The 17333-nt window shown below is 31.7% G+C and overlaps 3 protein-coding genes across 6 annotated transcripts in view; 2 read left to right on the top strand and 1 right to left on the bottom strand.

The window, feature by feature from the left end:
• The first annotated feature begins 1286 nt into the window (after nucleotides 1-1286).
• On the top strand, nucleotides 1287-2730 carry LOC114935577 (peritrophin-48-like). The gene is made up of 2 exons (XM_029308441.2): nucleotides 1287-1408; nucleotides 1563-2730. Exons 1-2 carry the CDS (start codon nucleotides 1402-1404, stop codon nucleotides 2591-2593), a joined length of 1038 nt encoding a protein of 345 aa, XP_029164274.1. The 5' UTR covers nucleotides 1287-1401; the 3' UTR covers nucleotides 2594-2730.
• A 3079-nt stretch (nucleotides 2731-5809) lies between these two features.
• Nucleotides 5810-9651, top strand: Su(var)2-10 (E3 SUMO-protein ligase Su(var)2-10). 2 transcript variants are annotated; one of them, XM_029308434.2, is made up of 9 exons: nucleotides 5810-6187; nucleotides 6962-7131; nucleotides 7281-7382; nucleotides 7472-7631; nucleotides 7742-8032; nucleotides 8177-8278; nucleotides 8453-8693; nucleotides 8779-9204; nucleotides 9414-9651. In XM_029308434.2, exons 1-9 carry the CDS (start codon nucleotides 6164-6166, stop codon nucleotides 9626-9628), a joined length of 1731 nt encoding a protein of 576 aa, XP_029164267.1. In that variant the 5' UTR covers nucleotides 5810-6163; the 3' UTR covers nucleotides 9629-9651. The 2 variants fall into 2 exon arrangements, with proteins under 2 accessions (XP_029164267.1, XP_029164270.1); XM_029308437.2 differs by lacking the exon at nucleotides 5810-6187 and having other exon boundaries at nucleotides 7066-7131; nucleotides 7286-7382.
• Nucleotides 9652-9787: 136 nt separating this feature from the next.
• Nucleotides 9788-17333, bottom strand: part of nAChRbeta2 (nicotinic acetylcholine receptor beta2) — a 94590-nt gene continuing 87044 nt past the window's right edge. The window contains exons 1-12 of one of the 3 annotated variants that reach the window (XM_029308438.2): nucleotides 15457-15981; nucleotides 14823-14971; nucleotides 14637-14681; nucleotides 14424-14533; nucleotides 14032-14212; nucleotides 13258-13414; nucleotides 12961-13088; nucleotides 12553-12728; nucleotides 12287-12439; nucleotides 11754-11866; nucleotides 11338-11450; nucleotides 9788-11069 (exon numbers count right to left, since the gene is read on the bottom strand). In XM_029308438.2, coding sequence (XP_029164271.1) covers nucleotides 10860-11069; nucleotides 11338-11450; nucleotides 11754-11866; nucleotides 12287-12439; nucleotides 12553-12728; nucleotides 12961-13088; nucleotides 13258-13414; nucleotides 14032-14212; nucleotides 14424-14533; nucleotides 14637-14681; nucleotides 14823-14971; nucleotides 15457-15508 — 1587 coding nt within the window. In that variant the 5' untranslated portion in view covers nucleotides 15509-15981 and the 3' untranslated portion in view covers nucleotides 9788-10859. Of the gene's footprint in view, nucleotides 11070-11337; nucleotides 11451-11753; nucleotides 11867-12286; nucleotides 12440-12552; nucleotides 12729-12960; nucleotides 13089-13257; nucleotides 13415-14031; nucleotides 14213-14423; nucleotides 14534-14636; nucleotides 14682-14822; nucleotides 14972-15456; nucleotides 15982-17333 lie in introns of those variants that run through there. The other 2 variants (XM_029308440.2, XM_085481493.1) reach the window with 2 other exon arrangements.

Here is a 17333-nt window from a genome sequence, read left to right as displayed (position 1 = left end):
AATTTATTATAAATGTAACAAGTTATTACAAATATTCTGCTAGAAGTTGCTTTAAATATTTTTAAAAAATCTATCTAGTAAAATTTCAATTTTAGTAAAATTGAAATTGTCGTAACTTCTGTAATTCTATGATTACAAATAAATTCTATTTATAGTTCCAAGAATTTTATTTTGCTTTACCACAAGAATAAAAAAATAAAAAATTAAGAATTAGGAACTATTTACAAGTGTTTTATTTAAAAAGTTTTTTTCGATAACGCGTAATAATTGTAATTATGAACGTGTTCATAGAGTTAATGTTGTAACATTGTAACCGAATCTAACTCTTTTTTTCTGCTGCTATCATCTTTTCTTATTAGTTTTGAGCCGATGAACACACAGATAAATTAACTATTAAGAACACTTAGGTAAATAAACTATTTTGATCTATTTCGCAATATTTTACTTATCTAAATGTTATAGATTGTTCGTACTTAAAGAAATTAATAATAATTTATCACAATTATTATTTAAAAATTTCAAAAATATATCATTATCAAGATTTATTTGACGTGTCTTAATTATTACACATTATTTATATTTTTTAGCTACAATAAGAATAGGTATACATATTTAATAATGTTCTTTCTCTTCTCTTGGTTAAAATCAAATTTAATAAAAACAAGGAATAAAAGGTAAGATATGAATATAATTTAAATTTTTGTTACGTCATGAAAAGATTATTTATTGCCCAAATCTGTAAGCAATATATCTTTTCTGTGAAACATTATATGACTGATAATCTTCTCTTCTAAATTTTCAATCAAGGCCGTACATATATTTAGGCATATTAATTGGATGCACCTAAGTGTCTTGCAAATTCATAAATTTCGATAAATCACAAAATCATAGTAAAATTTACGATTTAAATGAAATATATATTATACGAATCAATACAATAAAAGAAATTAGAAAAAATTATATTTTTTTAATCCTACTTTTTTTACTAATTAAATAATTAAAATATTATAAATATATTTGTAACTTTATTTAAATTAATAGAATTTATTTGTGTGTAAAGGGAATGCTACAGTTCAAAAATAAATATTTTATTATACTTTTATTAAATATATATTTGTTTTTTTTTCTCTGCAGACCCATGCAAAATGTAAGGTTTCGAGAAAATGTGTTTAGGGTTCCACAAAAAGTAAATACAGTTCTGATAATCTTTTTTAACAGATATGATAATCTGTCCTTGTGATTTGTGATAACGTGATGCATATTTATAAAAGCGGATACGCCTTAATTTAACCAGTCATGTATCTAAACGAATCACAGTGAAGGGTTAATAGGATAATTTCACATACAATACGATATTTCCTTCTCTTCTCAAGTAACGACGAGTAAAGCAAGTGACAGGCGATGAAGGGTAAGAACGTTTAACATAATTAAAATACTTATTATATTAAACGTCTCGAGATTTTTTATACAAATTCGAATTTCAATTTTCATGTAAATAATAATAGACTTTTCGTTTTACTTGTAACGGCTAATTTGATCGCAATATTTTTTCTTCGACACAGGACTATATCTAATCGCCATCGCCTTCCTGGTCCAGACGGTGATCGCCGTAAATGAGATAAATGAGACCATTACTGTGGCTGCAGATGCATGTCCGGCGAAGGACACTTGCCCGCCGAAATTGATAGTTGCAACGGATTGCGCTCAATATTACGAATGCAGCAAGGGCAAAAAAGTCTTGAAAGATTGTGAGGACGGCTTATACTTTAGTAAAAAATGGCAAGGCTGCGTTGAACCCGAGGAATCGGAATGCGACGATGATAATGATAGTGGTAGTGATGGTGATGGTGACGACGACGACGAATGCGATGATGAGGCCTTATATCCGCACGAGTGCCAATGCAATAAATTCTACGAATGCAAAAATAATAAAAGGGTCCTGCGCGAGTGCAAGTCAGGACAGCATTTTGACGAAGACAAGGAACGTTGTGTTCCAGGAGACTGCGACGGATCGGGAAGTTCAGAATCCGAGTGCGAAGATGACGGCGATTATCTCCCTCACGAATGCCAATGCAATAAGTACTACGAATGCAAGAACAGTAAGAAGGCCTTGCGCGAATGTAAGAAAGGGTATTACTTTGATACAAAATCGTTGAAATGCAAGAAAGGTTCTTGTCCGGAAGCGGAGGCAACTTGTACTAAAGGAAAGAAGAAGAGCCACGAATGTCTCTGCGAGAAATACTACACATGCACAAATAAGGAGTGGGTCGTTGAGGTATGTAAGAAAAATCAACATTTCAGCCCTACACTTCTGAAATGTACGACTAAAAAAGCTGCTCGTTGCGAAGAGAAAACAACAACAGAGGAACCAACAACAACGCCAAAATCAGAAGAACCTGGCGTCTGTCCAAAAGATGTTCCTACAAGATGGCCTCACGAGTGCGACTGCAGATTGTATTATGAATGTAAAAAGAAAGAGATGATATTACAGAGTTGTGCTTGGGGAAGATATTTCGATCATATAAATCAAGTATGCGAAAAAGCGTCAAAAGTTAGTAGCAAATGTAAAAACAGTTGGGACGATTGGGTATAAATAACCATCAATTTCGAAGAGTAAGAAGAAAAGCTGAAAATATAACGAGTACGAAGAGCAAATAGCAATGCTTGTTAGAAATATATTACTATTGTAATTGTAGGAGTAGATTATTTTGCTATAAGATATTTTAATAAATCTATATATATGTATATAAATATAAAATCTATAAGATTATTTTCCTAAAATTTTCTTATCAATTCGATCCTTTGATACCAAATTATGCACATAAATTATCTCTCACTTTCAATTCATATACATCCCTTATTAAAATTTATCACTAGTAACGCCAATTTATTTATTTCGAGTATTTAATCACTTATTTCAAGTACTTAAATTAGAGTATATCAGTATTTGAAGTACTCGAAATAAATGATTAATTGGCGTTACTAGTGATACATTTCTACAAGAGATATGAGATTTATGTAAGGATAAAAAGATTTTAACTTGATAATCTGTATAGCAAAAGAATTAAATTATGTATACAGATTTTAATAGATTTTAAATTAAAAATATGTCAATATGAAGATTCCTTCTCAATCATCACAAACTTGTCATTTCGCTTTTAAATAAATATGTCAGCTTTTACGATTATTTCACAATGCATAAAAAAATATCCCGATTCCAGTAATAAAATTACAAAACTTTATCAAGAGAAGAGTCTCGTTATTCATCAGCCATACAAAAAAAGATATATAGGAATAAAGGTCGCAATATAATAATACATCAGATTTTTTACAATTTTTAATTATCGCCTGACATAATTTGATAATTTATTTTTAATATCATAAGTCATAGTTTTTATTGTATTCTGTCTTAATTCTTTACCAATGATTTATTTCCCTTGTCTACAAAGCATCATGTAAATATTTTTCTTCTTCAAATGTATTTCAATATTCAATTAATCGCTTAAACTTGCCAAATATTAGCAAATTATTTATTAATGACAAGAAATGCGAGATTCAAAATATATATGTATGTAGAATATATTGAGAAATTAATTAATATTTTTCCTGAGAATAATAGAAGTTAAAAGAATAATATAAATATATATATATATATAATAAGAAGCTATATTTTATCATTTTTGTAAAATCGACTATAATGTATGATAAACTATGATAAAGAAGGTGTTTTGTTTTTCAATATCGTGAAATTAAACACTATTTGATTTAGAAATAAACACTGAAAAAAATTTGTTAACTTGATTAATTGTAAACCTTTCAACTAAATCACTATTTTGTTAATTAAACATGTATTAGTATTTAAGTCAACTATACGTTTAGTTAAAATAATATTTAGTTGAAAGGTTTAATCAAGTTAATAATTTCTTTTTCAGTGCACAAAATGTTTTTCTTCTTTTTAATATTTCGAATTTAACAAGAAAAATGCAACACAAAATCTGAAAGTATTAGATATTGAAATTATAATAAGTCAAGTGCGCCAAGAGTACATCGCCAAACAAAGCTCTTGTAATATAAAGCGTAATAAATAAGATATGACTTGAGAGAATTGTGATTCGATTAACGATAAGTTTATTGATAATTCGAGAGGACTTGTGAATGTCAAACAAGGTGCATAAAAATCGTTGTATTCGGAACAAGATATATGAAGACTGAACGTGTCTTTATAGTTTTAATGAACTGTATCGTTTTATCGAGAATCTTATAAGAATGCTTCTTATTTAATTAATATATACTCGATTAATATTATATTAACTAATGTCGAAGTGCTTTTTTTTTATCGAAAACACATTTCAATTTTTCTAAATAAGTATTAAATAAAATTACATGAGAGAAAAATATGAACAGTTTAGAATAATGTGCAATTTTTTTTAAATATGGATAAAAAAATGTCGATTGCGGCACACGAGAAAATATAAGTCAAGTTTAAAAAAATATCTATATCGATGAAAGATACGAAGAAAATAGTAGAATGTCGAATGATGCTATATCATTCGACTCTCTTATAAGTATATTGCATAAATATTCCATCGTATAAAAAATGTCATTTTGATAGGAAATAAGATAGGAAAATGATGTAGGAAATATATGATATAAGATATAGATCGAGAGATAAAAAATGTTAATACAATAAAAACCAATTAAGATTCGTCATTATTTAATTAGATCTGGTTGTTAGATAACTATATAATATATACAGATAAAGCTTGTCTAAAAGCATATATATACGAATGTTTGATGCACAAAACAAATAAATTGAAGATATTAACATTTATCATATTATATCGCAATTATACACATATTTCTCAATTGTATTTTGAGTTTTATATTTTTTATTGTATCGTAAATTCTGGCTCGATCTATATATATTATTGATAAATGTTTTTTGTGCATATATATATATATACTATAAATACATGCAGACTTACGAACAATGCGAATTCACATATATATACATATGTATATATATACATATTCTTCGTAGATCGAACTCTCTTCCGTTTCTTCATATTAAAGAGAAATACGAATATGTTTGATGGAGTAGAATCTTTTCTTTAATTACGTGATTTTATAAAATTATTGAAAAAAGAGTGAAATTCTACTATATTCTCGAATGAAAAGAAAATATCACACAATCAATCCTGTCCCTGTCACAACAATTACTCTCAATCATAAACATATGGCTGCGCTCTCATTTCGCTGGAAATTGAAAGCATTTGATTGGCCGATCGGTGCCAAGGTTCTTCATCCTGATTGGTCAATCCAACGCTTAAGGTGCCCTTTCACGGTGACGCTCAAAATGTGAAAAGACACCTTTATAGTTATAAAAAATGTATTTATAATAATAATTATTATATATTTATAATAATAATATTATATATTTATTATAATATTAATAATATTATATATTTACAATAATAATATTATTATTTTAATAATAATTTATTTATAAGTTATTCATTTTTTAATTTTTTAATTATATAGTCACGGTGCACGAATATCTAGATGCGAATCTAGACGTTCCAATATTTACGCATCGAACGAAAAGACGACGTGAAATATTGGATTGCGAGAGCAAGAGAGAGAGAGAGAGGGGCAAAAAATAAACGATTTTTCTTAATTTCTCGCACAATTCGATCAACTATGTCAAATAGAAAAAGGCGCGCAAAGTTCTCTCCTCTTCGGACTTATAGACCCACACAAATTCTCTCATCAGCGCCATTTTGGAAAATGAGCTTTTCAAACGGCAAGTGTCAAATGTCGATATTCGTCGCGTGTCGTCGCGCGCGCCGATCGTTTTGAATTCGCTGAATTTTCCCCTTCCGAGACATCACGTCGCACTCGAGGCTAGGCGAGCGAAAAGAATTATAATCAAATATTTTGGCGATTCGCGAGCGAGCGAGCGAGAGCGTGAGAATCGAGCGAGCGAGCGAGCGAGCGAGCGAGAGAGAGAGCGAGCGGATGTGAGAGAGAAAGAGGCCGGCGGATGTAACGGCACGGCGGCGGTCGCGTACACACACGCGTGTTATACACGTTTCTCCTTAGCCGCGAGTGTCGAAATAACTAATCCGACAAAACGGCTGCGGGAAAAAAGTCGGCCAGGAAGATGGCGGATTCCGAGGAACTCGAGGTGAGTGGGTGCGCGTTGTAAACAAATAAAGGCGTCGCAGCCGGATTCTCGCTCGGGCTGTAACAGCGCGGTCGGTGAGCGTTTTTTCCTCGGCTTCATTTCCGGGAGGGCCCAAGACGAGAGAGACGGATCTCTCCTCCGAGAGTCTCGGCGCGCGCGTTTCTCTCCTGTTTCCTGACTCGAGAGCTGTGATTAGGCATTCCGGAACTCTCGTTGTCAGCCGTGTCTGCCGGACGAACAGTATTGGTAAATCGCAGTTGACGGACCACCCCACCCGCAGGTCGCACGATGAGAATGCGAGCGACCACTGGCGATACGAGGCGCTCTCTCGTACGCGACTGCCTACATGGGTAACCTGTCAAATTTTCTCCGAAATTCTCCGGTGTGACCCGTCCATGCGGGCGTTAATCGCGCGCCTGGCTGCTCCCGCGATCGAATTCGAAGACGTTGCGCTAAGCACTTCCCGGGATTTCGTTCCGCAGAGATTATTCTCGAGATATTGTATGTCACGTGTCGCCATGTCATCCATATGACACTGGGTGCTCGTCTTGGTGGCTTTGTAAAATATTCAAGTAGAACGAAAGTTCACGCACGATATGGGATTTCGAGCTCTACGTGCGAACCTTTGTTAGAGAAGCGCTATGCCTTGATTAGGTAGTAATATGGTTTTTTTTATACATACACACAATATCAGTTGCTGTTAGATATTTTTATTGTTGTGAGAGATCACGGAATTTTTGTGGGATGTCCTGCAATGGAATGTTTTTATTACAGAATATGGTATTAAGTTTTCGAGTGTCTGAGCTTCAGATGCTTCTTGGTTTTGCTGGTAGAAATAAATCTGGTAGAAAGAACGAGTTGCAAGCACGAGCATTGGAATTATTACGCTTGAGATCACATCCAGCTATACGCTTAAAGATTCGTGAATTGTATAAGACAATACAGTAAGTGAAAGTCCAGATATCTGAATGAAACGTCTATAGAAAGTATCTAATTATGATATAAACAATTATAATTAATCGGTTTTTAAAAATTGTCTGTAAGTAAAAAGCATTTTTGTTACCTCACATCTGAAAAGAAATATTTTCTGTAGAGCAGATCAAATGGCAGCGCATCAAATGTATGGCCAAACTGGCAGTACCTCCGAGCCACAAATCGATCAAAATATGCACAATAGAAATTATTATTCCACAAGGTAGATATATTATTTATCAATTATCACATTTTGTATATGTGCTTAAAAATAGGATTATTTATATGAAACAAAAATATTTATATTTCAAGACAAGCAATTAGTCAACAACAACAGCAACAAGCATCCATTTCTGCTGGGAAGGAACTGACTCCAGCGCATCAAGCATCTATACCTCAACAACCTAGGGCCAAACAACTAGTTGGTCCGACAACTGGTGCGCAACTATGGGATACTAGTGTAGCATCACAGGTAAATAAAAATTTATTATGTTTAAGATGTATGAAAAATTAAACACAGACTTTCTCATGAATTAAAATAATATATTGGAGAATAGACATACATTAAAGAAATTTTTTCAGCGTACAGCAAGTGCAGCATATAATCCATATCAGTATCAAACCAAAGTCTTACCAACACCATTGCATATACAACCTACGAGTCAATACCCGATTCACCCAGATGTTAGACTAAAGAGACTTCCATTTTTTGACTTATTAAGTGAATTATTGAAACCTTCTAGTTTAATGCCACAGGGAACAATGAGATTGCAAGAAAACACATTTTTATTTCATTTAACTCCACAACAAGCCACTGATATTGCCAGTTCACGCGACTGTCGAGCTGGAAGTAAAATGGATTATGTTGTACAGGTATGTTGAGAACTTGCGTGTAAAGTATATTGTTTATAGAATATTATTAGAAAAAGAGAACTTATAAAAAATAGTTAAGATATATTTAATGCTATTTTTCACATTTTTATAAAGTTTATGTACATACAATTTATGTTTCAATAGGTACAAATGCGATTCTGTTTACAAGAAACGTCATGCGAACAAGAAGACTATTTTCCTCCAAATATTGGAGTGAAAGTTAATGGAAAACTGTGCCCCTTACCTGTAAGTTAAATTGGATATATAAATATCTCTTTCAAAATTCTACGTACAATTGCGATAATGTCAGATGTAAAATTGTAAAATACTGAGTAGATATATAATTTTTCTCTTTATTAATATTTAAACGATCTGATAAATTATTGTGGAAAATAATGAATATTTGTACTTTTTTTTCAGAATCCTATACCTACTAATAAACCAAGCGTAGAACCAAAGAGACCACCACGACCTGTTAATATCAGTCCTTTGGTGAAGCTGTCTCCTACGGTCGGAAATGAAATCCGTGTTACATGGTCAGCTGATTATGGTAGACGATATGCAATGGCGGTGTATCTCGTCAGAAAATTAACCAGCGCAGAATTACTCACTAGATTAAAAAACAGAGGCCCAAGACAATCTGATTATACTAGGGGATTAAGTGAGCACTTATTTTACGATTATAAACACTATTAAGATTAATTGTGAGAAGAGTATCACAAAAATAATTGTGACTTATTTTACAGTTAAGGAGAAATTAAATGAAGATGCAGATAGCGAAATAGCTACCACGTCATTAAGAGTATCGTTAGCTTGTCCTTTAGGAAAGATGAGAATGTCTACGCCATGTCGAGCATCAACATGTTTTCATTTACAATGTTTCGATGCTTCTTTGTTCCTACAAATGAACGAACGGAAACCTACTTGGAACTGTCCAGTTTGTGATAAGCCGGCGCTCTATGATCATCTTGTGATCGATGGATACTTCCAAGAAGTTCTTAACTCAAATAAGTTACTGCCGGATGTAAATGAGATTCAGTTGTTGCAAGACGGTTCGTGGGAAAACTTAGTATTGAAGAAAGAGAAAGATAAAGAGAAAACGGAAACAAAAGCGCCGGGAGACGGCGCCTCGTCACGAGAAAATAAAATTGATGTAGACACTGTGGATCTAGGTGAGGAAAAAATGCATTTTATTAGATAATGTATTGTAGCATTTTATTAAATAATGATATTGTAGCACCTAGTTTTAGAATCTAACTTATTGAGCAAATAGTTGAAAAGAGATTGAGATTTTTTTCAAATTTAATTCAAGTTACTTGAAATTTTTTTGTATATATTAGATAAGGACTGCAAATGATGAATATTTTATTTATTTGTTTAGATGAAAGTAATCCTACTACTCCTGCACCAAAAGAAAAGAAACGCGCTGTCATTATTGATTTGATATCGGATAGCGAGGATGATGATGAAGATAACACGCCGACTCAAAGTACAAAGAAACCAGCAAGTGGTATTTCGTCGCCTAAGAAACCGCAAACAAGTTCTATTAGTAGTACGAGTGAATCACCAGAATACATGATAATTGATTTAGAATAAAGAATTGTGTGATAAAAAAATTACATATACTCTATACAGAGTTTTTTCAAAATTATTTCCTTTGTAAGGATGCATTTTTCTTTCTTATTTACTAAACTCAATCGGAGATGACATTTCATGCATCACTTTATTTTTATTATAATTGTTCTTGTGAAGGAGTTTAAATTAGACTTTTATTTCTAATAACTTTGATATAACATTGCATATATAATAATAAATATAAATACAATTTATGTTTCGTCCAATCTCACTTTCGGTGAACTGAATATAATGTTAGTCGATTCTGATTTTACTACAATGAATATACAGTAAATATATTTTTTACTTTGAAATTGATCGTATAAATGTGATATAAATGAGAATAAAGTTATCTTTGTTTTTTATTAAACATGATAAAATTTCTTATAAGCAAGGACTGTTAAATTTATGCTGTAATCATCTTATTTGTGTTAAAGTTATTTAAGTTTAACATGTTTGGAAAATATGTTTGACAATACTTATAGCATTTAAGACTTTTTGGTCTTTCATTGCAGTTTTCACTGCAACGAATTCTTGATGAAATTTACGATTATTTATTTAATTTGATCAAAAAGAAAATTTTAGGTACATTTCACAAATCTAATCTAGAACATTCCTAGAGTTGTAATATATGAAAAAAATGTATTTCGATGTATAGTGCGAGTAAAAATTCATACAATTTCTCGCGCATAATTCTGCATTGCTGCAATGAAGAACTGGAAGCCTTATAATGAAATGTTTAAATTATACTATAATCTTTAATTCTTGTATAATGTTTAATTATATAATCGGAGATTTCTAGTGCAAAAAGAAATATGTATCGGATAATCGCTCTACAAGATTCGTGCATACTCAGTATGTATGTATTATTGTTCTTACACTGCTCGATTGTGATTACCCTGATATCTGACAATATATATTAATAATATATATTGAATAACTGTAATAATGTTCATTCAATAATGTTTTCATTGCGGTGATTATTTAATATTTTGCTTTGTTGAGGGCAGAAATTTTTATTAAAAAAAATGATAAATTTGTTCGCAGATATATATATATATATGGATGTAGAGAGTGAACATGTGTGTATGTGTGTGTGTATGTATGAATGTATGTGTTGTGCCAAGTATATTTTAGAGGAATGTAATGTATTACTGTGTTCATGCGTGTTTTTTTACATACGAGTCACTTTTGCACGCGTCACAATAATTAATTAGTCCTCATCAAAAGTTCTATTCATTGGCGGATACATGTAATTGCGTAATGATATACTGGAGAGTTGTTGGTCCACAGGTTTTCGGGTGTCGTACAGACTAGGCGCTTGACATATTATACCCACCGTGCCACCGATGCACGCGATAGTAAATACCCAAAGAAAGAATCTGTCCAAAACCATAGCTACGAATTTCCAATCTTCTATGACCTGTGAGAACGGATAGACACTTTTTCAAATGCGAGACAAGACTTAATTATTAAAATTATTGTTAATCCTGTCGATATTGTATATACGTACTTGTATAGATATATCGATACGATTATACATATATAGATATTGTGAAAAATATAATTATAATCTTTCATATATGTAAAAAAATGTTAGAGAAAAATTGAGAATGAAACAAGAGAATTATAATGATACATGTATAATGAAACATGTATAATGTGAAAACATTAAAAGACAAATTATTTACCTCATTATCTTTGTCCGCGTCTTTTATGTGTTGAGCAATAAAACGCACACCCTTGAGAGCTGATATGACATCTGGAGATAAATGTTTCGGCATCGTATTTTCGCTGTCAGTAACTGAAATGTGTTTGATCAATATGATTTTTTGTAAAACTAATTTCCTTCGTTCGATACGCTTACGATTTATATCATGTAATCTTTAAATGAGTTATGTAATACGGTGGAAAAAAAAATTATAATCAATGTCCTACTATTTTATTTTTACGAATATTTTACAATAATGTATAAAATTGCGTGTAATAAACGTATGGCTAAGTTTTCATACAAATTTGATTTCTCTTTATTCTAGAAAAATTATCCAATGGTAGTACACTAATTTATATAATCGTCAATTGCATCAAAATATTAAAAAAATATTACCTGAAGCGTGCGGCACGTGTCGTGCATCATCATCTCTGATACTCTTGTATGTAGAAGTGACGCTTTCGAAAGCATCTGGGCTTCCTTTTAGTTCCAGAGGATAATCGCTTACACTGTTAAAAATTAAAGAATTAAAGACGGACGAAGTATGTGCATGTTGCTCTTAAAATCAACGTTTTTAAGTGATGGAATTTACTTTAACATGAATTAATCTAATGGTGTACAATTTTTATTTGTAACAGCAAACGGCAATATTTTTTAAATATCTCTAATGTATTTATATCTTTTATTATCTAATACGATTTTTCAATAAGTCCTTATTAATGTTGACTTACAACACATTTTATTACAAATAATATGTTTGACCAAGGTTTTTTGATTTATATTTTTTCTCATCAAATTTTATATCAACACATTCTCTTCAAAGATGATACATGTATATAAAAAAATTTTTTTAAATTAATATGATTGTATTTTTAGAATATTAAATACTTAAATATCTTTAAATTCAATTAATGAGAAATCGATATTACCTGAAATCTATTTCATTAGTGTACGCGCTATCCATGTAAGCATCATCGTATTCTGGTGTAGAATATGGTGTGCGACGCATCATTAATACCCTTGGCATCCAATTCAGAAATACTTGTCTCACCCATGGCGACATATTATGCGTGGAAGGCGACCTATGTTATTTAATTAATCATTAATTAATTCTAAAATTAAAGACACTCATAATATAATGCATTTTAATATGCAATTGTTTTGTCTTTATTTTTATAACAAACGCGCGACTTACCTGAAATGCACATTTAAGACGCAGACTGTAATCCAAATGGATAAAGTAACTAAAATCATGGTGAACAATAAATATTTTCCGAGCAAAGGTATGGCCAACGATGTTGGGGGAATAATCTCGGCTAATAGCAAGAAGAACACCGTCAGTGAGAGGAGAATGGAAGAACACAATGACACCTGCGTGACAAATATACAAAATAATTATGACAAAATAGAATCAAGTATTTCTTGTACAAAAAAATTATACTATCAAATTCGTGGCTAATTTCGTCAAAACGTGATATTTTCGTACGTTCCTGTGTCGAAATATATTACAATTCGTTATAAGAAGCTTTTCCAAAACAAACTAAACTTTCATGACTTCTCGACAGAGAATCTTTAATGATTCTGATTCGAAAGATATATTTACCTTCTCACCGGAATCGCTGGGCAGATAAAAAACAAGCACCGTTAAAAACGTAATGCCAACACATGGAATAATAAGGTTGACAGTATAAAATAGAGTTTTTCTTCTCATCGTAATATTGAATGTGATATCTGTAATTAAATCATAATAATAATTATTTGGCAAATTATCCAAGATAAAATTGGATGAAAATCTAAATATCGCTCCACCAACACAATATGGAAATAATTGGAACGAGCGAAATATTGTTTATTCTGGTTAAAACTTAAACTGTTATTAATTCTTTGCAAATACACTTACCCGAATAAGGTTCTACACAACACGGATAATATTCTTCGTTGCGTGCTGCTGGTACTTCAAGAATATCCCATTCCACCGATAGGTAAAAATCGCTGAGATCTATGCCGACATCAACTAAATTGCTACCAACTTCTTGTTTCATATGCTTCAGATCTACCTGTGGGCAACAGGCTTTACAAAGCACGCTTTTGAAATACTTTGTTGAAGTCAAAGTGGTATAATCTAGAGACTTACAAAGCGATTAAGACTTATCACGATAAATATTGTGCGTAGAAATAAAATTAGCAATTATGATGGATTTTCAATTTAAATAGAGATAAAGATATAAAAAAATTGAATTAAAAATTATTTAAACGATAAGTTATACAGAATGTTCTTTTAACTTTTTAAATTTTTGTCTAATTTGAAATCATATTTATTGTAGTATTTTAATTTTTCACATTACACACTTAATCAATATAACATATCTATATACGTGCTATTTTCAGAGCTTCGGATAATTAAGCTTTTACATTTTATGAGTACAAGCTTTTTATATTTTATGAGTACAAGGAGTTTAATTTTAATTTTAGTGAATAAAAAAGCATTCAAACAATATGATTGCGTTAAATTATTTTGTGATAAGGCTTAATTCGCAAAAAAGAAATTTTTTAAATTAATAAAATTATAAAATTAAATATTGATTTTAAATAAAGAATCCCATTTTGATTAACAATATTAAAAGTTTTTTTAAGGATATTTTATATCGTTTGCATATAAATACACATTATTAACCTGAGCACCGTTGTAAGTCCACGAGCCAAATTTCATAATGCACGATTGCTCATCAAACGGGAAATACTCCACGTTAATCTCGCAGGATGACTTGTAAATAGCCGGCGGTTTCCAAAATACTTCGCCGGTAAATTTCAGAGTGGCCTTCGTCATTAACGTTACTTCGTAATTTCCATCTGCGCTGTACAACAAACGAGAGAAGATTAGAAGATTAAAAGTTTGCTTTTCCACGCCGCTTTATATAACCCCATATATTCGTCTAATTTATTAATAAATAAATTTCTCGATTCTCTTAGCGGATCGCAAGTAAATTTATTAATTTTTTTATTTGGAGAAAATATCACATGGATCTCTCAATCGTATTTTATCAAAAAATTTCCGTTGCAATTTACTTGTTGTATAGCACAATGTCCGGAAGCCATATGTTTTCGGAAGGCACATATAACATTTCTATACCACCATACTCTTGTGGATTCCACTGTAATTTATAGTCAAACCATTTCTGCAAAGAACAAATAGAATTTGTAAATCTGTCTATAAACGGTCGATATATGATACTGTTGTGTAAGTAAAAAAAAAAGTAATATCAAACCGACAGATGTTACCTGCTCTACCCAGACATTCGTTGTCATGACTTGATTCTTTAAATTCTGTAATAAATATCAATCGTTAATTTCCTGTAAGATTCTTAAATAATAATTTTAACAAATAAAGACTTAAATAATATTTTTAAAGTCTCGAAATATTATTTTAATGAGATAGAGAGCACACAGTGTCCATATAATATATACCATTTCTATTAATTGTGACAACTTTAATCCCAGCCAAACTGTTAAAGTATTCGAATTATTACTAACAGGACGTATCAATCTATTATAATTGGACAATAAATCGTCGTAAAGTCTCTTCGTATCGGGATTCGCTTCGTAAACTTTGCTTCCTGTGTGAAAGAATATTTATTGAAATATTAATAATTATTGAAATAGTATATAGTTTAAACATCACACATATATGACATATATATGTAATGACATAATGACAAGAGAAAAATGATAATATAGATGCATAATATAAATAATCATCAGTTAAATTAATTCTGACGAAAGATTTGTATTAAAAAAAAAATAAAAACTTTGAAACTACATCCATCTTAAATTGAGTGCAACTAGAATTCAATTAAAATTCATGTGTGTGCATTAAAAATATTTTTTAGTCATTTAAAATATAGTTAAAATATTTCTCTTTACAATGCTAAAATTTTTTTCAGCAACAAAATTTGACGATACGTTCAACACATATAATATGATAGAAGGACACACATGATTAATGCAATTTTCTGAGATTTATTCGCTTTTCTAATGAGAATGTCATCGATACGACGTTCCTCTAAATGAATCGTTTGATCCGATAATCAATCGAACTTACCGTAAACGATGCAGAATACATTGAGCAAAACTATGAGCACTGACGTCCGCATCTTCCCTGTACTGTTTACAAACGCGTGTGAAAGTAAGACACTCACGAATAGTACATCACCCCGTAGAAAACCGTCAGACCTGTCTGACACATGTACCTTGGCAGTAGTCTTACACTAAGTGGCGTAGAAAAAAAAAGCAGCGAGCGATATAACAAAAGCGCTTAAGATGCCGAACACTGGTGGCGTGCACTCGGCAGCGAAACACGTCGGGCGGCCAGCATCCCACTGGTCCATGCGATCGATATCCGAATCTTGCCGCCATGATACTCCCGCTGTCGGTTCAGGGCGCGACTTGTTCCACTTGCGCGCCGGAACGGGGCTCGCCTTGCATCTGCGCGTTTCGCAGGAAGGAACGCAGCAGCGCGGAAATCGAGGAGCGCGACTTCAAAATGCATTCAAACGACCGCTGTCGTCGCGATAAGAGAGCGAAAAGCTTGGCTTTTAAAAGAATTGAAATTCAACTCGCAGCATAATCTCGGTGAGTTTAACTTCCGATGCTACGCGGAAAAGTATTTTACGCTAATCGCTGCCTCTCTTTATTTCCATGAATTAACATTGGACTTGTCGTATTTATCGCCCATTCATCGAAAGCTGATCACAACGAAATAACGTGTTACATAACACTTTATGTAATACAGAAGCGCCATTCTTCGATTTTATATGGAAAAGAATATATTTTTAAAAATTATATAAATTTTATTAAATCCGATTAATCTTTTTTGACAGAAATCAGCCGATCAAAGCGTTAATTTGCTAATTAAGTAAATTTTAAAATAATATGTTTAATAAATTAAAATGCCAATATGTAAATAATATGTTACAATACCTTATCCTCGATTAATATTTTTTGACAGAAATCAGCTGATCAACTGTCAAAAATATAAATCGAGGATCAAGTATATTGAAATAAATTCGATTAATATTTTTGACAGTTATCAGCTGATTTTTGTCAAAAATTATTCGAGTTTAATGTTTATAATAATATTTATCTCAACACCTTATCCTCAATTTATATTTTTGACAGTTGATCAGCTGATTTCTGTCAAAAAATATTAATCGACTTTAAACAAACTTTGTATTATTTTTTTGAAAATATCATTCATTAGAAAAATTAAAATTTTGAAGATATCACAGATTAATTTATTTATCGCGTTTATCTCGAAAAGACTGCGTTCTAGAGCAAAAGTGCAAAGGACAAACTTGTTGAAAGCGACGAGATCTACAAGTTCACCCTGTATTCCAACTGAGTAAGATTCACCTTCGAAAACATCGCCGTTTAATTTTAATTAATTCGATTTTTCGTGTTTATCTCAAAAAAGCCGAGCCCTAGAGCAATATATAACATTTAATTTTTATTCACAATATTTGATAATTTTATTAAAGTTAAATCAATTTTAGATTTTAATAAAAAAATATCTAGGTAAAAGATAATTTTTACGAAGAATGAAACATCGAATATGTATATATTTAACTGTCACTGAGATTGCGAGCGAAATAAATTTCACATATATCTTCAAATGAATCCAGCTTAACGATGAAATACCGACGCGCATAGAGGGTAAGTGGTGCCACGCGATTGTATCCCACTTTCGTATCCTTGTCCTCGTCCGGCCTGCACTAAATTCTAATATGGAAATATGTCGTGGTATTCGCGCGCGGATTAGTGCCAATAAATCGATTTTTGGCATCGAGTAACACCGGCAAATTCGCATGGAAAGTCGCCGCGCCAAGCGAGACACCAAAATTCCATTTGGATTTATCAAGATCGCGCGCCGTTTAATGTGCGGCTGGGATAAATTTCTTAAAAGCTATCTGTCACACAGCG

Source organism: Nylanderia fulva, unplaced genomic scaffold (genome assembly GCF_048542155.1).
Source record: "Nylanderia fulva isolate GAGA-0341 unplaced genomic scaffold, ASM4854215v1 Scaffold18, whole genome shotgun sequence".
Taxonomy (NCBI): domain Eukaryota; kingdom Metazoa; phylum Arthropoda; class Insecta; order Hymenoptera; family Formicidae; genus Nylanderia; species Nylanderia fulva.
Note: the sequence above shows the minus strand (reverse complement) of the source record. Positions and strands in the feature narration are given on the sequence as shown.